This window comes from Coregonus clupeaformis, chromosome 33 (assembly GCF_020615455.1).
Source record: "Coregonus clupeaformis isolate EN_2021a chromosome 33, ASM2061545v1, whole genome shotgun sequence".
NCBI lineage: Eukaryota > Metazoa > Chordata > Actinopteri > Salmoniformes > Salmonidae > Coregonus > Coregonus clupeaformis.
In genome coordinates this window covers 4,504,816-4,529,636 of record NC_059224.1, presented here as the reverse complement: position 1 = coordinate 4,529,636, position 24,821 = coordinate 4,504,816, and the positions used below count along the sequence as shown (strand labels likewise).

The window sequence follows — 24,821 nt, the reverse complement described above, 5'->3', positions numbered from 1 at the left end:
CCTTTGGTCTAGAGTCCAAATTTGAGATTTTTGGTTCCAACCGCCGTGTCTTTGTGAGACGCGGTGTGGGTGAACAGATGATCACCGCATGTGTATTTCCCACCGTAAAGCATGGAGGAGGAGGTGTGATGGTGTGGGGGTTCTTTGCTGGTGACACTGTCTGTGATTTATTTAGAATTCAAGGCACACTGAACCAGCATGGCTACCACAGCATTCTGCAGTGATATGCCATCCCATCTGGTTTGGGCTTAGTGGGACTATCATTTGTTTTTCAAAAGGACAATGACCCAACACACCTCTAGGCTGTGTAAGGGCTATTTTACCAAGAAGGAGAGTGATGGAGTGCTGCATCAGATGACCTGGCCTCCACAATCCCTCGACCTCAACCAAATTGAGATGGTTTGGGATGAGTCGGACCGCAGAGTGAAGGAAAAGCAGCCAACAAGTGCTCAGCATATGTGGGACCTCCTTCAAGACTGTTGGAAAAGCATTCCAGGTGAAGCTGTTTGAGAGAATGCCAAGAGTGTGCAAAGCTGTCATCAAGGCAAAGGGTGGCTATTTGAAGAATCTCAAATATATTTTGATTTGTTTAACACTTTTTGGGTTACTACATGATTCCATGTGTGTTATTTCATAGTTTTGATGTCTTCACTATTATTCTACAATGTAGAAAATTGTACAAATAAAGAAAAACCCTTGAATGAGTAGGTGTTCTAAAACTTTTGACCGGTAGCGCATATATATATATATATAAATAAGTTCCATTCCACTTTCAGCGTGAATAAGAACCATCTTTCCTTTCATATACCATATCACTAGGGTTCCTCTCCAAATACAAAAATCTGTACCAAACCAACAATACCAACGATGCCCCTGTGTAATCAGCACACTCTGATTGGCTGCAGGGAGTGCTCCAGTCACAAGCTGCATGCATGAAGCCCAGAAAACAGAGAAGAGAGAGAGAAAGGAGAGAGAGTGAGAGATGGCCAGCCCAAACATCACCACTAGCAGATGGATGGAACCTGGAAGGGGTTCCAAGGTTCTATGGGTTCCAAATGCCTTGCTTCAGTTTGAAGGTAGCTATTACAGGATTACTTTTTTCATCTTTAAAGTACTGATGCTAAACTCATTTTCTGGGGGACAGGGTCACTAATCATATCATGCAGACACTTTTCGTATACGTTTTATATCCCAAAAAAAAAAATTGTGTGTGGAAAGATATTTTATTTCAACATTCAATTATTTTCTATAGAGAAACGGTATGAATAAATGAAAACAGTTGTTTTTCCAAGAGGTAAGTAAAACAGATTTTTTTTTTTTCTAAGAGGGAACGGGGCAAGTCGGGCGAGGTTCACTTTGCAGTCATCATCTGTACAAACTCTGTAGAAGGAGAGAGAGATAGAGAGACAGAGAGAGAGAGAATGAATGAAAGAACACAAAGACAAAGATTAGGAACATACTGTAGCTCATTGGACCCCATTAACCCATTGTGTAAATGCAGGACAGTGTAAATTAAGCCGCCTACACATTTCTGTACTGAATGAAATCTTACCACTACCTTGTAAAAACCATGTCTATCTTTATTTCCCAATTCAACACAATCACAAATCATTTTTTTGCCTTTTAATCATTTTAACACCTAACAAACACTTTGTACCTTCAAAAAAACATTATTTACATAGGCAGTGTTGTTACCTCATATCCCAGCGATAATGACTTACATTACGCCTGAAAAGAAAACGCTTTAATTTGCTCAACTTGCCATTGGCTGAACTTACCCCAAGGCAAACATTCTGACTATATTAACCCACACAGCTACAAGGATGCACTTGCATGCTAGGTTTAGGACCTCATATTGAAGCTTATAGTGACCCCAACTGATGTATTGAACAATCTTAAAATTATCTACTTTGGTTTAGATACAAATTAATTTGACATGGTGAAAATCTGTTTTTTGGACCTAACTTGCTTACCACTTTTTCAATGTGGGTTCGGTAACGCTTTAATTGACACCCGAAAAAGCCATATCTCAGACTGCCCATCTTAATATTTTCTTTTTATTGGCCAGTCTGAGATATGTCTTTTTCTTTGCAACTCTGCCTAGAAGGTCAGCATCCCGGAGTCGCCTCTTCTCTGTTGATGTTGAGACTGGTGTTTTGTGGGTACTATTTAATGAAGCTGCCAGTTGAGGACCTGTGAGGCGTCTGTTTCTCAAACTAGACACTCTAATGTACAGTGGGGGAAAAAAGTATTTAGTCAGCCACCAATTGTGCAAGTTCTCCCACTTAAAAAGATGAGAGAGGCCTGTAATTTTCATCATAGGTACACGTCAACTATGACAGACAAATTGAGAAGAAAAAAATCCAGAAAATCACATTGTAGGATTTTTTATGAATTTATTTTCAAATTATGGTGGAAAATAAGTATTTGGTCAATAACAAAAGTTTCTCAATACTTTGTTATATACCCTTTGTTGGCAATGACACAGTTCAAACGTTTTCTGTAAGTCTTCACAAGGTTTTCACACACTGTTGCTGGTATTTTGGCCCATTCCTCCATGCAGATCTCCTCTAGAGCAGTGATGTTTTGGGGCTGTCGCTGGGCAACACAGACTTTCAACTCCCTCCAAAGATTTTCTATGGGGTTGAGATCTGGAGACTGGCTAGGCCACTCCAGGACCTTGAAATGCTTCTTACGAAGCCACTCCTTCGTTGCCCGGGCGGTGTGTTTGGGATCATTGTCATGCTGAAAGACCCAGCCACGTTTCATCTTCAATGCCCTTGCTGATGGAAGGAGGTTTTCAATCAAAATCTCACGATACATGGCCCCATTCATTCTTTCCTTTACACGGATCAGTCGTCCTGGTCCCTTTGCAGAAAAACAGCCCCAAAGCATGATGTTTCCACCCCCATGCTTCACAGTAGGTATGGTGTTCTTTGGATGCAACTCAGCATTCTTTGTCCTCCAAACACGACGAGTTGAGTTTTTACCAAAAAGTTATATTTTGGTTTTTATCTGACCATATGACATTCTCCCAATCCTCTTCTGGATCATCCAAATGCACTCTAGCAAACTTCAGACGGGCCTGGACATGTACTGGCTTAAGCAGGGGGACACGTCTGGCACTGCAGGATTTGAGTCCCTGGCGGCGTAGTGTGTTACTGATGGTAGGCTTTGTTACTTTGGTCCCAGCTCTCTGCAGGTCATTCACTAGGTCCCCCGTGTGGTTCTGGGATTTTGCTCACCGTTCTTGTGATCATTTTGACCCCACGGGGTGAGATCTTGCGTGGAGCCCCCAGATCGAGGGAGATTATCAGTGGTCTTGTATGTCTTCCATTTCCTAATAATTGCTCCCACAGTTGATTTCTTCAAACCAAGCTGCTTACCTATTGCAGATTCAGTCTTCCCAGCCTGGTGCAGGTCTACAATTTTGTTTCTGGTGTCCTTTGACAGCTCTTTGGTCTTGGCCATAGTGGAGTTTGGAGTGTGACTGTTTGAGGTTGTGGACAGGTGTCTTTTATACTGATAACAAGTTCAAACAGGTGCCATTAATACAGGTAACGAGTGGAGGACAGAGGAGCCTCTTAAAGAAGAAGTTACAGGTCTGTGAGAGCCAGAAATCTTGCTTGTTTGTAGGTGACCAAATACTTATTTTCCACCATCATTTGCAAATAAATTCATTAAAAATCCTACAATGTGATTTTCTGGATTTTTTCCCCTCAATTTGTCTGTCATAGTTGACGTGTACCTATGATGAAAATTACAGGCCTCTCTCATCTTTTTAAGTGTGAGAACTTGCACAATTGGTGGCTGACTAAATACTTTTTTTCCCCACTGTATTTGTCCTCTTGCTCAGTTGTGCACCGGGGCCTCCCACTCCTCTTTCTATTCTGGTTAGAGCCAGTTTGCGCTGTTCTGTGAAGGGAGTAGTACACAGCGTTGTACGAGATCTTCAGTTTCTTGGCAATTTCTTGCATGGAATAGCTGATAATGGGCCTCTGTACGCCTATGTAGATATTCCATAAAAAATCTGCCGTTTCCAGCTACAATAGCCATTTACAACATTAACAATGTCTACACTGTATTTCTGATCAATTTGATGTTATTTTAATGGACAAAAAAATTGATTTTCTTTCGAAAACAAGGACATTTCTAAGTGACCCCAAACTTTTGAACGGTAGTGTATGTCACAACAGGTGTAAATATGGGTCATGACAGTGTTAATGACCATATTATGATAGGTTATGTCAGGTATTATTTCATACACTACATGACCAAAAGTATGTGGACAACTGCTTGTCGAATGTCTCATTCCAAAATCATGGGCATTAATATGGAGTTGGTCCCCCCTTTGCTGCTATAACAGCCTCCACTCTTCTAGGAAGGCTTTCCACTAGATGTTGGAACATTGCTGCAGGGACTTGCTTCCGTTCAGCCACAAGAGCATTAGTGAGGTTGGGCGATTAGACCTGGCTCGTAGTCTGCGTTCCAATTCATCCCAAAGGTGTTCGATAGGGTGGAGGTCAGGGCTCTGCGCAGGCCAGTCAAGTTCTTCCACACCGATCTCGACAAACCATTTTTGTATGGTTTGTGCATGAAGGCATTGTCATGCTGAAACAGGAAAGGGCCTTCCCCAAACTGTTGCCACAAAGTTGGAAGCACAGAATCGTCTAGAATGTCATTGTATGCTGTAGCATTAAGATTTCCCTTCACTGGAATTAAGGAGCCCGAACCATGAAAAACAGCCACAGACCATTATTCCTCCTCCTCCAAACTTTACAGTTGTCACTATGCATTGGGGCAGGTAGCGTTCTCATGGCATCCGCCAAACCCAGTTTTGCATTGGGGCAGGTAGCGTTCTCCTGGAATCTGCCAAACTCAGATTTGTCCGTCGGATTCATCCCTCCAGAGAACGCGTTTCCACGTCTCCACAGTCCAATGTCGGCGAGCTATACACCACTCCAGCCGACGCTTCGCATTGCGCATGGTGATCTTAGGCTTGTGTGCGGCTACTCTGCCATGGAAACCCATTTCATGAAGCTCCCGACGAACAGTTCTTGTGCAGTTTGGAATTCGGTAGTGAGTGTTGCAACTGAGGACAGACGATTTTTTACGCTCTACAGCACTCGGCGGTCCCGTTCTGTGAGCTTGTGTGGCCTACCACTTCGCGGCTGAGCCATTGTTGCTCCTAGATGTTTCCACTTCACAATAACAGCACTTACAGTTGACCGGGGCAGCTCTAGCAGGGCAGAAACTTGACGAACTGACTTGTTGGAAAGGTGGCATCCTAGGACGGTGCCACATTGAAAGTCACTGAGCTCTTCAGTAAGGCCATTCTACTGCCAATGTTTGTCTATGGAGATTGCATGGCTGTGTGCTCGATTTTATACACCTGTCAGCAACGGGTGTGGCTGAACTAGCCAAATCCACTAATTTTAAGGGGTGTCCACATACATTTGTATATTTAGTGTATTATGACATGGTTATGACACTGGGTGTCAAGTAAAGTGTTACCATGGTTTCTCCCTTCTCAGACTCCATGAAATGATGACCTCTTCCTAAATATTTGGTCAAATGATTAACTTTATGTATGGTTTTCAAGAAACAAGGGTGGCTGAACTTACCCCACTCTGCCCTCTTACCTTCATTGTCTGTCTGTCTGTCTGTCTGTCTGTCTGTCTGTCTGTCTGTCTGTCTGTCTGTCTGTCTGTCTGTCTGTCTGTTGTCTGCTGTCGCTGTCGCTGTCTTCTGTCTGTCTGTCTGTCTGTCTGTTGTTGTGTTGTTGTGTTGTCTGTCTGTCTCCCTCCCTCCCTCCCTCCCTCCCTCCCTCCCTCCCATCTAATAACCACTAATAACCACTGCTACATGTGGCAGGTTAATCATACAGGGCAAGATCTGTCCTCTTACCTTCATAATTGACCTGTCCGTCTCCATCAATGTCTGCTTCTCTGATCATCTCGTCTACCTCCTCGTCTGTTAACTTCTCCCCCAGGTTTGTCATGACGTGGCGGAGCTCTGCGGCGCTGATGTAGCCGTTTCCGTCCTGGAGACACAGGAGAGAAGGAATCCCATTGGGTGAGAATAGATGGAAAGGCATTCCCATTCGGTGAGCAATCAGGATATAACCGAGAGGCAAATCCCCATTGGGTAATGATGAGTGGAGAATCAAATCCCATTGGACGGTTAATGATATATATAGCATCACCATAACAGGAAGAGTTTGACGACGTGTTTATCAAAAGGTGGGTACATCTTATGAAAGTTGACTGTTTACTAGTTTATAACGAAGCAAAATTGTCCTATGAGGATAATAGTCTCTACTCTCCAAGGTAGTACATGCTTTGGCGTCCCGTCATTCAGGACAGGTGGGGAGGAGCCCCAAATGTTTTGAGCCCCACCCTTTTTGCATGTTATTTTGGCATTAATACATGTCACATATCAGTCTGCAAACAATGTACAAACATTTATAAATCATTGAGTTAATAAAGCCGCATACAAACATGGTCTCTCTTTTGCTTTCTTGAGTAAGGCAGCTCCAAAATGCAGGTGTTTCAACCTAGCTCAGTGCTTTCTGTGGTGGTGGGGCAGCCAACTGAAAATACGGAGCGTAACGGTTGGTAATGTTCTCTAGTTGCGCCGTGATTGGCTCAGTGTTCTGTCACTCATGGGGACACCACGTCACCGCAAAATCTACGGGGAGAGCTCGAAAAATTCAAGACCCTTGGGTGCTGCCATAGAGTTACATTAGAAGTGCCCATCCAAGAAGCCTCAAGGTCATTGGCCACAGATAAAATGACATAAAATCACGTTATACCTACAGTAGCTTTGATTGGACTGATCATGTCAACATCATACTTTCAAAATCTTAGCTAGCAGTCATCATCATGAATCAAGTCGACAATATACTGGCAAATCCTTTTCAATCCTTGTAATATTAAGAGAAATTATGAAGAGAAATTATAGATAAAACGTATCGGTGCTCATCGGTCATTGGACATAAACATGTTGGAAATCGCAAATTCAACAAAGAGTGGTTTGGAAGGAATCAGTGGCTAACTGCAAGCATTGAAACACAATCACTAGCCTGCTATTCAGTGGAGTGGCTGTGTGGTCCAAATCTGGGTATAAGGGGCTCTTTTCCAAGCTTAAAAAGGATAAACATTCAACATTGGCCATGCTGTCAATCCAGCATGACTTCTGCCGCTTTCAAACCAACTGGAAAATCGGAAATCTCAGACTTCAGTGAGTTCAAGACAACTGGGAACTCGGATAAAAACGAGCTCCGACTGGCAAAATAAGTTTTGAATGGTCATCCAACTCGGAATTCTAAGTCGGGAACCCGGGCCTCTTTCTAGAGCTCCGACCTGAAGATCACTAATGTCATGATTCGTCCTTGTTTTTTTCAGAGTTCCCAGTTGTCTTGAAAGCACCATAAATCCAGAGAATGGCAGACTTTGATGACCAAGTGATGACAAAATTTGCCCACCAAGGACCGCCACACCACCTTCCTGTTCAAGTGAGCACAGCACAACAAGGGGAGTCCAAAGATGTATTGTATTCTGCTGCATAAATGATGTAATATGCCAGGGAGATATGTATACTGTAGCTAAAAAGTAATACTAAGTGTATGTTGTGTAGTAAGCCGTTAGTAGCCCATGTGCCTCATTCTAATAATTTGGTCCCTTTTCCCCTCATAATTTAGCCTACTGTTCTGACTTGGTGGTGCACATGTAGCCTATAACCTGTTTTAGAGAAATGTCATCATCAAATATTGTAAGAGCTTTCATTGTCTGCTTATATGCCCCCTTTATTTATCGTACGATTCTGACTTGGTGTACAGGGAGACTACTGTAAGAACGGCCCATGTTCTGAATTCTGTTGCTGTACATTTCAAAAGTGCTGAACAAATAGTTATATTGCCTCTTATCTGCTCGTCGTCCCCTTATGCCATAGTTTGTACATCTCAATTGTCAGTAGAAACCACATTTGTTTAAGCAAGTCAGCCATATCAACAGTTATTTTTTTTTAAGGCAGTAAATGAGGCTGAATTAACTGTTTCGCTACCAGACAAGGCTCTGCTGATAGCCAGGTGTAGCAGTGGTAAGATGTTGGGACTGTTGTTGGGACAGCTTTATGTAGGCCCTAACAGTTTGTGGGCACTGTTTGTCACCATTATAGTACAATTAATGTATTGTTTAGTGTTGTGTTGTGTAGTGGCTTTGCTGGCATGCATAGCAACACTTTTTTTGGGGGGGGGGCTTGCCCCACCAAGATTGACATGATAAAATCGCCGCTGAGTACATGTAGTACCTTACCTTGTCGAATACCCTAAAGGCTTCACGGATCTCCTCCTCGCTGTCTGTGTCCTTCATTTTTCTGGCCATCATGGTCAGGAACTCTGGGAAGTCAATGGTGCCGTTGCCTGGATTGGAGATAGAACTACCACATTCAGTTAAAGGTGCAGAGTGCAATACAAGAATAAGATAGAGATAAAAGTAGAACATACAGGTAACTGCCAGAAAAAAGGAAACAAAGTCTCTTAATAGGGCGTTGGGCGACCACGAGCCAGAACAGCTTCAATGCACCTTGGCATAGATTCTACAAGTGTCTAGAGCTCTATTGGAGGGATGCGACACCATTCTTCCACAAGAAATTCCATCATTTGGTGTTTTGTTGATGATTGTGGAAAACCCTGTCTCAGGCGCCTCTCCATAAGTGTTCAATTGGGTTGAGATCTGGTGACTGAGACGGGCATGGCGTATGGTTTACATCGTTTTCATGCTCATCAAACCATTCAGTGACCACTCGTGCCCTGTGGATGGGGGCATTGTCATCCTATGGGGGCATAGCCATGGTAGCCAAATAATGGCCAACATAATGGCCTGCCCAGCATTTTTATACATGACCCTAAGCATGATGGGATGTTAATTGCTTAATTAACTCAGGAATCACACCTGTGTGGAAGCACCTGCTTATAATATACTTTGTATCCCTCATTTACTCAAGTGTTTCCATTTTGTCAGTTACCTGTACATCTGCTGTTGATTAGAAAAACTGTATAAATGAAGAAAGACTGCAGAAAATCGAATGATATAGAAAAACTATCTGTGTAAATAAAGACAAATGCTTGGTTGCCTAGCTAGAATTTTCCTATGATGATAATTAGGGATGTAACGATTCACTTATACTCATCAGTCCCTGATTCAAATGTTTAAAGGGATACTTCTGGATATTGGTAATGAGGCCCTTTATCTACCTCCCCAGAGTCATTTTTAAAGTCTCTTTAAGTTATTCACTGCGTTGTGTCCAGTATAAAGGAAGTTAGAGTTCGTTTCGCGAGCCAATGCTAACTAGCGTTAGAGCAATGACTGGAAGTCTATGGGTATCTACTAGCATGCTAAAGGGCCTTATTGCCCAAATACTGAAGTATCCCATTAAGATAGGACTGCATCGGTCTGGCCCAAACCAATCCAAATGTAGCATGCATCGGTCAGAAAATCGATTGATTCACATTTTGGGGGCTCATATCACTTTTTTGCTACCTTTACGAAAATACCCTAATCTTTTGTGACAACTGATGCGTCCTCTCCTTCAGTGTGGAACTAAGCATGTAACTGTGTTGACAGTCATTGACCTACAAGTGATTTTGCATGCCGAACAACCCCAGGGAATATCAGAAGCCTAGTCAAACTGCACACTGTGCCCAGCTTCGCGCGCTGACCAACGGGAGGTAGGAGGCCTGTTCCTGATCTTGCACCTTCAGCATTCAAATGCTAAAATGGTTGTGCGATATTAGGCTTCATTAATTGAGTGACAACCTATGTAATTTGCTAGGTTATTGTTATCTATGCGCTGTTGAAAATAGTGTTTTACCAGAATAAAAGTAAGCTACCGGAGACAACTCATCTGGCGATACCTGTTGAATGGGCCTTACAATAGATTTTATTTGAATTGTTAAGGTTCACCATCAGCAATAGTTTTGGTAGTTTTGCTTTAAAAACAGTCAGTGTACAGTATATGGTCATTTACAGATATACAGGGTAAAGTTGATCATTTCATAACGAGGAATCACTTTTGCGAGGTGCTCTGCATGGCCAAAGCAGAATGAGAAAAGAAGCTCTCTAAAAACATCCAAACTGTCAAAACCATTCTATTTTGAGATGGGGGTGAAATGAAACATTGTGCTATACAGTGGGGAAAAAAAGTATTTAGTCAGCCACCAATTGTGCAAGTTCTCCCACTTAAAAAGATGAGAGAGGCCTGTAATGTTCATCATAGGTACACGTCAACTATGCCAGACAAAATGAGAAAAGAATATCCAGAAAATCACATTGTAGGATGATTTTTAATGAATTTATTTGCAAATTATGGTGGAAAATAAGTATTTGGTCAATAACAAAAGTTTCTCAATACTTTGTTATATACCCTTTGTTGGCAATCACACAGGTCAAACGTTTTCTGTAAGTCTTCACAAGGTTTTCACACACTGTTGCTGGTATTTTGGCCCATTCCTCCATGCAGATCTCCTCTAGAGCAGTGATGTTTTGGGGCTGTCGCTGGGCAACACGGACTTTCAACTCCCTCCAAAGATTTTCTATGGGGTTGAGATCTGGAGACTGGCTAGGCCACTCCAGGACCTTGAAATGCTTCTTACGAAGCCACTCCTTCGTTGCCCGGGCGGTGTGTTTGGGATCATTGTCATGCTGAAAGACCCAGCCACGTTTCATCTTCAATGCCCTTGCTGATGGAAGGAGGTTTTCACTCAAAATCTCACGATACATGGCCCCATTCATTCTTTCCTTTACACGGATCAGTCGTCCTGGTCCCTTTGCAGAAAAACAGCCCCAAAGCATGATGTTTCCACCCCCATGCTTCACAGTAGTTATGGTGTTCTTTGGATGCAACTCAACATTCTTTGTCCTCCAAACACGACGAGTTCAGTTTTTACCAAAAAGTTATATTTTGGTTTCATCTGACCATATGACATTCTCCCAATCCTCTTCTGGATCATCCAAATGCACTCTAGCAAACTTCAGACGGGCCTGGACATGTACTGGCTTAAGCAGGGGGACACGTCTGGCACTGCAGGATTTGAGTCCCTGGCGGCGTAGTGTGTTACTGATGGTAGGCTTTGTTACTTTGGTCCCAGCTCTCTGCAGGTCATTCACTAGGTCCCCCCGTGTGGTTCTGGGATTTTTGCTCACCGTTCTTGTGATCATTTTGACCCCACGGGGGTGAGATCTTGCGTGGAGCCCCAGATTGAGGGAGATTATCAGTGGTCTTGTATGTCTTCCATTTCCTAATAATTGCTCCCACAGTTGATTTCTTCAAACCAAGCTGCTTACCTATTGCAGATTCAGTCTTCCCAGCCTGGTGCAGGTCTACAATTTTGTTTCTGGTGTCCTTTGACAGCTCTTTGGTCTTGGCCATAGTGGAGTTTGGAGTGTGACTGTTTGAGGTTGTGGACAGGTGTCTTTTATACTGATAACAAGTTCAAACAGGTGCCATTAATACAGGTAACGAGTGGAGGACAGAGGAGCCTCTTAAAGAAGAAGTTACAGGTCTGTGAGAGCCAGAAATCTTGCTTGTTTGTAGGTGACCAAATACTTATTTTCCACCATAATTTGCAAATAAATTCATTAAAAATCCTACAATGTGATTTTTTTTCTCAATTTGTCTGTCATAGTTGATGTGTTCCTATGATGAAAATTACAGGCCTCTCTCATCTTTTTAAGTGTGAGAACTTGCACAATTGGTGGCTGACTAAATACTTTTTTCCCCCACTGTATATGCATTGGCTATGTCATAGTTGATTTGTAATTTACAAAAACACAAACACACACAAGCTCAGAAGCCCAGCTCATCAGCAGCAGATTTGAATTTAGAATGGAAAATGAATGTGTTTATGCAACAAATGTGAGAGCATCAAATCGATTTGTTCTCTAATCAAACCGAATCGTTATCGGGGGGGGGGTCTAACCAGCACCCATCCTTCTCCCTTTTCTCTAACCAGGCCCCAGGCCTCCCAGTCAGGGGTCACAGGATGTGTGGGCTTATGTCTGGTGGATGGATGTATATTAGTAGCAGCAGTGGGATCCCTGACATAACCTCTAACCAGAATCAAACCTGTTTATTTAGACCTCAGCTGCCTCTAAAGATGTGTGGGCTCATGGGTGGTGGAGGATGGATGGATGCACATACAAATAGAATTTCTAGAACAATGGGAAGGTGATGGGTAGACTTATACTTCTTTGGCTGGACATACAGTACGTTGGTGTTGGCAGTGGGATGTGGGATGATGGGGAAGATGGTGATCTAATGGCCAGGGGCTATCTAATGACCTGTTAACTAACACCCAGAGACACAGACAGAGCCACACAGGGACACACACACACACACTCTCACTCTGTCAACTAGGTGTGTGAGTGCATATGTGTGTTTAGACACTAGGTAGCAAGGCAGGAAAAGCACCACTGGAAGAGGAGGTCTGGAGTGATGGAGAGCTGGCTGACTGACACTTGGGTTTGACTGCCTGTGACGTACGAGAGGGGGAGATGGAGTGGGTGGGAGAAAGATGGAGCGAGGGAATGAGTGTGAGATGGTGTGATCATATAGGCTATATAAGGAGGCACTGCTGACGCAAACTACAGGAAGCAGACTCATTCTACTGATGATGACATTCATTCCACAGGCTAGTATTCCCTCATAGCTTTTCCTAGGCAAGGCGGAAAGGCCCCTAAGAAAACATCCAGGGCTGCAAAACTTTCTGTTGAAACCAATAAATTCAAATATTTTTCACACGGGGTGGAGGGCGTCAACAGCGAGAAAAAAAGCTATGACAGGGAACCACAAACACTACTTCAGAGCCTGTCCCTCTCTCCTCTCACAGAGACCAACAGCACAGCTCTCTGAGGTAAAGCCTCTCCTCTCACAGAGACCAACAGCACAGCTCTCTGAGGTAAAGCCTCTCCTCTCACAGAGACCAACAGCACAGCTCTCTGAGGTAAAGCCTCTCCTCTCACAGAGACCAACAGCACAGCTCTCGGAGGTAAAGCCTCTCCTCTCACAGAGACCAACAGCACAGCTCTCTGAGGTAAAGCCTCTCCTCTCACAGAGACCAACAGCACAGCTCTCTGAGGTAAAGCCTCTCCTCTCACAGAGACCAACAGCACAGCTCTCTGAGGTAAAGCCTCTCCTCTCACAGAGACCAACAGCACAGCTCTCTGAGGTCTGCCTGCTTGTCAGGGACCAGTGGTGTAAATCGATCCTGGTAAGAGAGCGACTCTGTACCCCCGACATTGAACTGCTTTCTGTGTCACTGCGACCTTACTATCTGCCCCGTGAGTTCCCCCAATTGTTTGTTACCGTTGTGTACATTCAACCAAAAGCTAATATAACAAAGGCATCAGAGATTATTTATAATCTGTCACAGAAACTGGAATCCATCTCCCCGACGCACCCTTTAAATTTATTTTAGGGGATTTTAACAACTGTACCTTGCACAAAGTCTTGCGCACATACCATCAGTATGTGAAATGTCACACTAGGAAAAATAGGACTCTTGATTTGTGCTATGGGACAATACCAAAGGCGTTCTCTGCCACCACCAGACCTCCTCTGGGGACATCAGACCACAATGTGGTCTACCTCAGGCCAATTTACTGTCGCCTCCTGGAGAGGGAGAAACCCACAGTTAAAACTGTCCAGATCTGGAATGACAACAGTATCACTTGTCTCCAGGGGTGTTTTGACTGTACAATGTGGGAGGTATTTGAGGACAGCAGCTCTGATCTGGATGAACTCACAGAGGTTATTTCAGACTATGTAAACTTCTGTGTTGAGTCAGTTGTGCCTACTAAGACCTGTAAAATCTTCCCTAACAACAAGCCTTGGGTATCAAAACATCTAAAATCACTACTTGATAGGAAGAAGGCAGTTTATGCTGGGGGTGATAGACAGGCTTTAAGAGATGTACAACGTGAGATAAAAAGACAGATACTGGTGGACAAGGAGGCATACAAGCAAAGGGTGGAGAGGACCCTCTCCTCAGGAAACGCAAGGGTGGCCTGGCAAGGGATTAAATCCATGGCTAGTGCCCCCCATATAGGCAGGGGAAAAACCAGTGCTGACCTTGGGGAATATGAGGGCCAGAACATGGCTAATGAACTGAATGTTTTCTTCTCAAGATTTGAATCAGACAACTTCGTGTCGGAGGTAAAACAAATGAAAGCATCATTACAAATGTTTGAGAGAGTTGTTGTTCAACAGTCTGATGTTCTAAAGTTGTTCAGGGGATGTAACACATACAAAAGCCCAGGCCCAGACAAAATAAGTGGGCATGTGTTAAAGCACTGTGCTGAACAACTGGCTGGTGTTTTTACAGACATTTTCCAATCTTCACTCAACCAGCAACACGTTCCAGTATTGTGGAAAAAATCAATAATTATACCAATTCCTAAAGTATCAAATCCCTCTGTGCTGAATGACTATCGCCCTGTCGCTTTGACATCCTTAGTTATGAAATGCCTTGAGAAAATTGTGAAAAGTCATATTCTCAGTGTCACCCAGAAGCTCCTCGACCCATTTCAGTTTGCCTATCAGACCAGCAGAGGAGTTGATGATGCCATTCTTACCCTCCTTAACATGGTCTATAGACATCTAGAAGGTGCCAAATCTCATGTCAGGGTTCTGTTTGTTGACTTTTCTTCTGCCTTCAACACAATCCAGCCTTACATTCTGGCACAGAGACTCATTCAGGACTTTTCCTTAGATGGGGGGCTGGTTTTGTGGCTGTTGGACTTCCTGAGCCAACGCTCACAGCGAGTCAAAATAGGTCCCCATGTGTCGGATATACGCAATACCAACACAGGCTCTCCTCAGGGATGTGTTTTGTCCCCACTTCTGTACATCTTGTACACTAATAGTTGTACTAGTTCCCATACTGACAGACACCTCGTTAAGTTCGCTGATGACACTGCCTTGATCAGCCTGTTGCATGATGACGAGGAACATCATGGCCCGGTCCTAGATGACTTTGTAGAGTGGTGTGAGGAATCACACTTGGTCCTCAATACTAACAAGACCAAAGAGATGTACATAGACTTCAGGAAGCGTACAACACCTACCTCTGCAACATCTATCAGAGGCCAGAATATAGAAATTGTAGAGGAATATAAATATCTGGGTGTCTTTTTGGATAGTAAGCTTCAGTGGAGTAAATGTACAGACCAGATCTACAAAAAGAGCCAACAGAGACTGTACTTTCTAAAAAAGTTGGGTTCTTTTAATATAGACTGTACTATATTGACTCTGTTTTACATATCCTTTATTGAGAGTATTTTAACTTTTTGTATTGTTTGTTGGTTTGGCAATGCCACTGTCAGTCAGAGAAACATGCTGAGAAGGATTATTACCACAGCAAGTAAGGTACTTGGAGTCAAACAGACAGGCCTGGATGAGATCTTTAAGGTCAGGGCCCTCCGTAAGGCTCACAAAATCATTTTAGACCCAAGTCACCCCCTGTACCTGGACTTTGAATTACTCCCCCTCTGGGCGTAGGTATAGGGCACCCCTCAGCAGGAAAAATAGAACGAGACAATCATTTGTGCCAGGTGTGATATCCCTCTTAAATAGCTCGGGCAAATGTTCCCATTGACCCCGTAAGGCCAGCAGGCTAGTCTTTGTTTTAAATGTTTTAAATGTTTTATTTCTTATTTCTTACTTTTATTGGTGCGTGACTGTTATTGAAAGTTGTATTGTCAATCTTGTTTTGTATTTAACGCCACTTTAAATGTGTACATGACACTGCAACAAAATTTCCCCATGGGGACAATAAAGTAAGTAAGTAAGTAAGGTAAAGCCTCTCCTCTCACAGAGACCAACAGCACAGCTCTCTGAGGTAAAGCCTCTCCTCTCACAGAGACCAACAGCACAGCTCTCTGAGGTAAAGCCTCTCCTCTCACAGAGACCAACAGCACAGCTCTATGAGGTAAAGCCTCTCCTCTCACAGAGACCAACAGCACAGCTCTCGGAGGTAAAGCTAACCTCATTCTCTACTTCCTCTGTCATCCACTCTGCTTGTTTGGTAAAGAATCTATGGCCCTGCTGTTGACATCACTATGAGGCTTCTGGATGTACAAAGATGAGAGGGGAGAGGAGAGGGAGAGGAGAGGAGAGGGAGAATCTGTGGCCCTGCTGTTGACATCACTATGAGGCTTCTGGATGTACAAAGATGAGAGGGGGGAGGGGTGGGGAGGAGAGTTTAGGGGAGGAGAGATAAGAGATACTGAATGTACGAAGCGAAACGTAGAGCAGAGCAGAGGTTATGTAAGCCCTTTTATTTTTAGTATTACCTTCATCAGACTGCATCAGCAAGAGAGAGAATGATGTACAGAACAGGAGAGAACAGAGAGAGAGAACAGAGCGAGAAGGGAGAACTTTGGATAGATACAGTGAGCCAAGCCACGGTGAGATCGATCAATATGGCGGTCCGATCGATATGGCCCCATTTACCAAAACCCTAGAAGCTGACAGGGCATCACCGCGGTTTCGGAGGCCTGACCGGCCACCTAGACGACTGACAGGTTCCATTTCCAACATCATTAAGAGTCAAAGACGCTGCTGACCAACTTCCACCATGAACACCCTCATTCTCAATCACTCAAAGTGCATCCCAAATGGCACCCCCCTATGGGCCCTGCTCAAAAGTAGTGCACTAGAAAAGGAATAGGGTGCCATTTATGAGTCGCGGTTGATTCAGCCATAACTATGTAGGCAGGAGTGAGATGTGTTGATAAGCTGATGGGTTGGGACAGGCTTCTTGAAGAGCTGTCACTCACCACATTGACAGGCCTTACTCTTGTTGGTAAAGCCGACACTGCAACACTAGGAAAGCGAGCTGTTACACTCCAGAAGCCCTTTAGGCAGGTAACAGTGAGGTCATCATAAGATACTGTCAACCGAGTGTGACTCAGAACAGGCAGAGTGAGTAAACGACTAATGGCACGTTCCTAAAAAGCATATGTACTTCAGCATCCAGAGGACATAACCAGATACGTTTAGATCCTGTGTCTATAATCTTCCTGTTTCCTGTTTTTTTGACCTATCAGGTGTGTTTATTTCACCACTCACCGTCTGCGTCAACTTCATTGATCATGTCCTGCAGCTCAGCCTCTGTGGGGTTCTGTCCCAGCGACCTCATCACGGTGCCCAGCTCTTTGGTCGTGATTGTGCCGTCGCCATCCTTGTCAAATAAGGAGAACGCCTCTTTGAACTCTGTGAGGAGGAGAATGCAAGACGGTGTTACGTCTCTATGGTTAAGTCAGTGTTTCCTACTGGTGGGTGGGTCACAGGCTCAGTCAGGCCCTCTTGGGCATAGCATTGCGTGCTATGAATATGGGACCAAATACTAAAGTTTTACTACACATTTAAGTGAATTTGTCCCAATAATTTTGGTCCCCTAAAATGGGGGAACTATGTACAAGAAGTGCTGAAATGTCTAAACGGTTCACCCGATATGGATGAAAATACCCTCAAATTGAAGCTGACAGTCTGCACTTTAACCTCATAGTCATTGTATCATTTCAAATCCAAAGTGCTGGAGTACAGAGCCAAAACAACAACAAATGTGTCACTGTCCCAATACTTTTGGAGCTCACTGTATATGTGAGTGTGTGCGTATGGACGTGTATATTTGTGCGTGTGGACGTGTATATTTGTGCGTGTGTCGTTCATTAGTGAGTCAGACGTGTTAAAAGCATGCTAGAGTAATTACTCAGTCGTTCCTACCTGCAATCTGTTCCTCTGTTAGCTGATCGGCCTGAGGAAAAATAGGGAGAGAGAACGAACATCAGTCAGTCAGTTACTCAATCACTAAATACCAAACTACTTAACCATGTTCTCCTGGCTGTCACCTGCCTCAATGATGTCCAAACACCCCACAGTGAGGACACTGTTCGTTGCTCAGACCAGGGACCTCTACAGACCTCAACAGACCAGTGACTTGGATGGGGAACCGGAATATCCCCCATCTTAGTCCAGAGACTACCTTGGTCCGGACAGAGACTACCTTGGTCCAGACTACCTTGGTCCGGACAGAGGCAACCTTGGTCCAGAGGCAACCTTGGTCCAGACAGAGACTACCTTGGTCCAGACAGAGACTACCTTGGTCCAGACAGAGACTACCTTGGTCCAGACAGAGACTACCTTTGTCCAGAGACTACCTTGGTCCAGACAGAGACTACCTTGGTCCAGACAGACCCTACCTTGGTCCAGACAGACCCTACCTTGGTCCAGACAGAGACTACCTTGGTCCAGACAGACCCTACCTTGGTCCAAACAGACCCTACCTTGGTCCAGACAGAGACTACCTTGGTCCAGACAGAGACTACCTTGGTCCAGACAGAGACTACCTTGGTCCAGACAGAGACTTCCTTGGACCAGACAGAGACTACCTTGGTCCAGACAGACCCTACCTTGGTCCAGACAGAGACTACCTTGGTCCAGAGACTACCTTGGTCCAAACAGACCCTACCTTGGTCCAGACAGAGACTACCTTGTTCCAGACAGAGACTACCTTGGTCCAGACAGAGACTTCCTTGGACCAGACAGAGACTACCTTGGTCCAGACAGAGACTACCTTGGTCCAGAGACTACCTTGGTCCAAACAGACCCTACCTTGGTCCAGACAGAGACTGCCTTGGTCCAGAGACTACCTTGGTCCAGACAGAGACTACCTTGGTCCAGAGACTAGCCTGGATTGTGTTCAGTCAGTGGACACAAAAACATGTTTTTGAAACAGAAAAATAGTGTTCTTATTGACCAAGCTCAGGTAGTACGTAACATTTCCTCCCTTCTGAACATTACCCAGGTAGAACCTACTACCTGTGTTTCGTCCTATTTCATGCTTTCTAAACTTGGCCCTGGCCTGCTGTAACCTGAAAGAGCTAAAATGGCTGTAGAGGTGTGTTCAGTTGGTTTGGTCTTCCTGACTACCTCCCAGTATGTTCTCTGTTAGTCCTATTTAATAGGTGAGTCAGGGGAGCTTTAATGAGTGTGTGTGTAATGACTTGGCAACACTCCTTTATAGTAGAGACCCACAGATGGATGAAGTCTTTGGAGTTTAGACGCACACAGGGCCTCAGCTTTCAAACAAACATTCACACAATGGCAGCAGCAGCGTAGGTCTTACAAAAGCCTGTAAAGCCTGTTGGTGGGGTGTGTGTGTGTGTGTGTGTGTGTGTGAGTGAATGGACAATCCTGTAGGTACCCACCCAGATTGGGAAAACATGCTTATGATTACAGCAAACAAACCACTGACGTAACTGAGTGCCTGCTGCTGGCAGGGGGAAAAACAGGACACACACACTCTCTAAGTGACATTTCCCTCTATGTCAATAGTTTCCATCGCCAGGTTTCCTGTGAATTAGTGACACAACATAGCAACCAGTTCTGTCCCAAAGCAGAACAAATATCCTACAGCACAGTATGTATCTAGGCTTTATAGATAGATCTGGGTTTATTCAATATCTGGGTTTTGAGAACACTTAACATAGACCTGCCTCAGTCAACGATATGAATGGTCACGTGATGCCATGACACACACCAAAGACCCCTCCTTGTACCGTAGGCATACTGTGTGTGTGTGGGGTGGGGGGGGGGTGAAGTTTCCTTTCCTAGTGATAAGGTCTGTGGGTTCTGATAGATCACACAGAGCAATGGAGAGGGGGGATTAAGCTTAAGTCCTAGACCTCAAATTACATTATTTTGTTTTGGAGATGCTCTTTAACTTAGGCTGATAGCAAAATACTCTCTACATGGCTCTGACGCTGCATCACTGGCTCAGGTCAATACGTCCACATAGTGGATAACTTCACCAGGCTAAATTACATTACGTGATTCAATAAAATGGAGGACAATAGCCTTTGCTTTACTCTCCTCCTTCTTCCTGTCTCCCTCATTCTCTTCATCTGCCAAGTTTGTGAAATGTCAGAGATGAATGATTTTACTCTGAAGGGTTGGGGTTAATGAACATTGGCTGTGGCTTTTCTTCAACTGGTCTCTCTCTCTCTCTCTCTCTCTCTCTCTCTCTCTCTCTCTCTCTCTCTCTCTCTCTCTCTCTCTCTCTCTCTCTCTCTCTCTCTCTCTCTCTCTCTCTCTCTCTCTTCTCTCTCTCTCTTCTTTTTCTCTCTCTTTTTTTTTTCTCTCTCTCTCTCTCTCTCTCTCTCTCTCTCTCTCTCTCTCTCTCTCTCTCTCTCTCTCTCTCTCTCTCAACCTCTCAACCTCTCAACCTCTCAACCTCTCAACCTCTCTCTCTCAACGCTGGGCGTTGGGTGGGTTCCGTGGCAGAGATGGCGGTTTCCCAGACAGTTGGGCCTCACTGTGCTGCTGCACGACCAGGCCTACACCGGCCCATCCCTTCCCTTGCCTTTCCATGACTGGGCCTCACAGTGCTGCTGCGCGACCAGGCCTTCTCCAGCCCTTCCCTTCCTTTCCTTTCCCTTGGCCTGGCTGGGTCTGCCTGGAACGAGGCCCACACTCCTACTACAGGCCTTTCCTCTCTGGGGCTCCCTCTCTCTTTTGGCCGGTCTAGCGGGAAGGCAACAGGGGCTGGGTGGGTGTAGCAATCTGCTGATGAATTTACACAACACAGAACAACAACCCCACCCGAGTGTAGGTAGTGTCAGCGAGGCACCATATATGGACTATGCAAACCAACAGGCCTCTTTCAAAGGACCTGCTTCCCCTACAACATATTAATATGACTCATAACAAAGGAAACCCATAGTCCCCGGGGACATACTATACACACACACACACTTTTGTACTGGGAGGCTTTTCAGCTTATAATGCATTAACCAGCAGCACCAGTAGCTAGCTAACTACCGCCTCCAGGATAGGACCAGGCCACCATATTGACCTGAGTGGTGGTTTGAGTTTAGTTCACAACTGGGTTGTGTTCATTTGGCCACGCAAGGAAAAACTTTTTGCAATGGAAAAATTAAAAAGAGCATATCTTATAATTGGAGTCCCTCTCTGTTTCAGTCAGTTTGGTGCCTAATGAACACAACCCTGATAGCAGTTTACAGGCTGACCCGCCCAGGCCAGGATGGGGCCATCTGCCAAGCAAATATATGATTCAATGCACTGGATCAAATGTCCTCTAAGTTACTCCACATGCACCAGCAAACAAGGCCGGAACAGGAACCGGATAGGTCCGTTTACGCTCGGGCTACTTACATGATACTTCCATCTCAATAGAGACACACTGTTTCCACTTCAATAGCTGTATTGTGTTGGAGTGTATGGTAGGCCTACACAGAGTTTTGGGCACAGGTTAAACTTTTCAAAAACGCAATTTATACTCCAATTACTACAGTGGTATGCAACATGAAACCGACTGCATGCCGTGATTCAATACCATATATGGGATATTTGATCGCACAGAGAAAAATGTGGTTCATGTCTTGACTTCTCCTTTTATTTCCCCTTTATTTAACCAGGTAGGGCAGTTGAGAACAAGTTCTCATTTACAACTGCGACCTGGCCAAGATAAAGCAAAGCAGTGCGATAAAAACAACAACAACACAGAGTTACATATGGAATAAACAAAACATAGAAAATCTATATACAGTGTGTGCAAATGTAGTAAGTTATGGAGGTAAGGCAATAAATAGGCCATAGTGCAAAATAATTACAATTTAGTATTAACACTGGAGTGATAGATGTGCAGAAGATGATGTGCAAATAGAGATACTGGGGTGCAAATTAGCAAAATAAATAACAATATGGGGATGAGGTAGTTGGGTGGGCTAATTACAGATGGGCTGTGTACAGGTGCAGTGATCGGTAAGCTGCTCTGACAACTGATGCTTAAAGTTAGTGAGGGAGATAAGTGTCTCCAGCTTCATAGATTTTTGCAGTTCGTTCCAGTCATTTGCAGCAGAGAACTGGAAGGAATGGCGGCCAAAGGAGGTGTTGGCTTTGGGGATGACCTGCTGGAACGCATACTAGGGGTGGGTGTTGCTATGGTGACCAATGAGCTAAGATAAGGCGGGGATTTGCCTAGAAGAGATTTATAGATGACCTGGAGCTGTTAACGATCCATAGGGCAGAGAATTAATAGATAATCAATATACTGACTGGGAGAGGCCTTTTCCCTGCTCCAACACACCCTGGCTGCATCACTTCTACATGAGGACTGACATTTGACTGAGAGATGCTTTTATATGGAATTGAATGAACTCTATTCCAACATTGTGGGCTGTTTTGATGTTTGACAGTTATACAGTGAAGTTTGAAATACATTGCTGATTTAGTCTGATAATAACAATTCCCATAAAACATAATTTTGTAACTGCAAACGGATTTGATAAGGAAGACATCAAACATCAATCAAATACTGTATTCTGCATTTGACTTAATTTATGAAAACCAAACAGACCCAAGACTGAACGGTTGTTGATGTTCTTGCCTAGGCTACTGTACAGTGGGCTGTCTGTGACTTCCAGAGAACTTTGGCGACTCGATTAAACGACAAGCCTCATAGCATTTGTATTGAGAATTTGCAGAAGACAACCAAATCAGTCGGCATTACATTAATATAAACGGAGCGTGAAGAAGCTGCAGAAACATTCTAACTACTGTACTGTAGAACGCCAGCGGGCCAAACTATATAAAATGTTGCAATTTGTCCGATTCCACCCATTTGAGGTAGATGGGGGGGATTTCCGTTACAGATCACAGGCGATAAATAGATTGTTGCAATTATCATCATCATAGTCTCTAGGCAGCAAGACAGACAGCACGATGATGCAACATTGAAAAATGCAGCTAATAGGCCTATCGAGTCACGGAAAATATTAATTTGCCTCAAAATTAGATGAATCTTAATATCATGCAGGAGTTGATATATGTAACTCGATCGCCAATTAATAAAACGGGTTATCAATCAGACATATATGACATCTGTCAGAAATGTCAGCAGCATAGCTACAAGGGCTTGTCACTCTAGTGCAGCACTACCCCATATTCGCTAGCGCGCTACTCCATTCCAGCCTACACACAGAGACTCTGAAACGTAATCACTTTTTATGCTACAGATTTATGCTGTAATCATCTAGTATAACTTGCTAGTTATCCCGATACTATTAATGTAATCTAATAATTATTTAAATCTGCACTGTGCAGCATGTTAGCTACATGCAATGAAGTATCTATCATTGGTTACATGCCCAGATATAGATATCGAGCCAGCTACTATGCCGTAAGAATTGCGCAGTTATTGCGGAATCCCCGCTCCATCTTGTGTATTGCATCGCTACTGAAAACGTTCCTCCAAATCTAATCAACTCACCCTCTTGAGACTAAAGATGAAATATCCCATGCAATGATATAATAGCTGCAAAATAGCACGCTTTTTGATCGTCCTAATTTAAATCCCGGTAAGATAAAATGCTGTAAATATATTAATGGCAAAATAGCGGATTTCCCCATTGCTTTACCAATACCCTCATTCATTTCCCGTTATATCGTGGCATTGAATGCATTGACTAATTATATAAAAATGAATCAAAATACATACCATGTTTGATGGATCTAGGCTGATTATCTATGAACCAGACTACGAGTGTGCTCGTTCTTTAGATGAAGTTTCCACTAGCGGGATGGAGGTGTGTATAGAATGGGGACTTTGTATCCCTCCGCGAACCTAGCCCAGCCTGTGGTCGTGTCTAGAAAGGATACAGCTTTTGTTAAAATTGACTTTTCGTAGCAGGTTTAGGATAACTTACGCAGCAGGTTAGGAGAATGAACGTACCAGGTTAGGATAATTAGGTTAAAGTTAGGAAAAGGGTTAATAGTTAGCTAAAATAAAATAAAATAAATCTACCTTTGACGTCTATTTGACAAAAGCTGCATGGCATCTAGACATCACCCCAGCCTGTTCACTCACTTCCTTATTTCTCCAACTACAGAGACTGTGTTAAGTCCCTCCCACTACAGGGCGGAGACACGTCAATCACAGGACCGCTCTGCGTCTTCTGTAGCTTACTGTAGCTAGCAGGCCTGTTGTGCACGTTGCAGACTGCACATTCCCCCCAATTCAATGCTGGTTTGCGCCATAGCAGGTGCAACTCTGCATACACTACGGCAACAACATTATAAAAGTCACCAAGGTCATTCGAAACAGGCATTGGTGTGTTATCTGTTTATTATAGGTTATGCAAACTCTAAACTATATGTATCTTTCAAGTTTAATGCACCATTTACAAACCTTGCCTTAAACACAACATATTAGCCCTATAACCTGTGCAAAATAATGCCCCTTATGAATAAGGACAGGGGAACCTCCATTTACCCTGAACATTGGCTCCCGAGTGGCGCAGCGGTCTAAGGCACTGCATTTCAGTGCCTGAGGCGTCACTATAGACTCCCTGGTTCGATTCCAGGCTGTATTACAACCGGCCGTGATTTGGAGTCCCATAGGACGGTGCACAATTGGCCCGTCCGGGTTTTGGCCGGTGTAGGCCGTCATTGTAAATAAGAAGTTGTTCTTAACTGACTTGCCTAGTTAAATAAAAACATTGTCGCAAAGCCATAATTCATCACACTACATCAACAACAAGTGTGCCAGGGAATAATTGAGACGTTCTTTTCGCATTAGTTACATTATGACTATCAATGATATTTCGAAAGGCCATAAAATCAAACTAAACTTTTAGGTCTCTTTTCTAGCACAAAACTTCTACATTGGACTATTTTACCATAGCGGAAGGATACGCCTAGTGTATAAAGTCGCTACCTGGTTGACGCTGGAGAATTTG

General features: G+C 44.0%; 1 protein-coding gene across 1 annotated transcript; it reads right to left on the bottom strand.

The window, feature by feature from the left end:
• Positions 1–1,321: 1,321 nt before the first annotated feature.
• Positions 1,322–23,968, bottom strand: LOC121548501 (calmodulin-1). Its single transcript, XM_041859956.1, has 7 exons — positions 23,888–23,968; positions 23,582–23,729; positions 17,788–17,818; positions 17,131–17,274; positions 8,316–8,422; positions 5,908–6,043; positions 1,322–1,380 (listed from the first exon to the last, which is right to left on the bottom strand). The coding sequence occupies exons 2-7, from the start codon at positions 23,582–23,584 to the stop codon at positions 1,352–1,354; spliced, it is 450 nt and encodes a 149-aa protein (XP_041715890.1). The 5' UTR covers positions 23,585–23,729; positions 23,888–23,968; the 3' UTR covers positions 1,322–1,351.
• Positions 23,969–24,821: the final 853 nt, after the last annotated feature.

Bases quoted from the DNA above. Each gene is read 5' to 3' on its own strand.
- LOC121548501 (XM_041859956.1), bottom strand. The intron at 17,275-17,787 runs GTAGGAACGACT...TCCTCCTCACAG, and splicing joins AACAGAGGAACAGATTGCAG to AGTTCAAAGAGGCGTTCTCC. The intron at 8,423-17,130 runs GTGAGTGGTGAA...TCTCCAATCCAG, and splicing joins CAATGAAGTTGACGCAGACG to GCAACGGCACCATTGACTTC.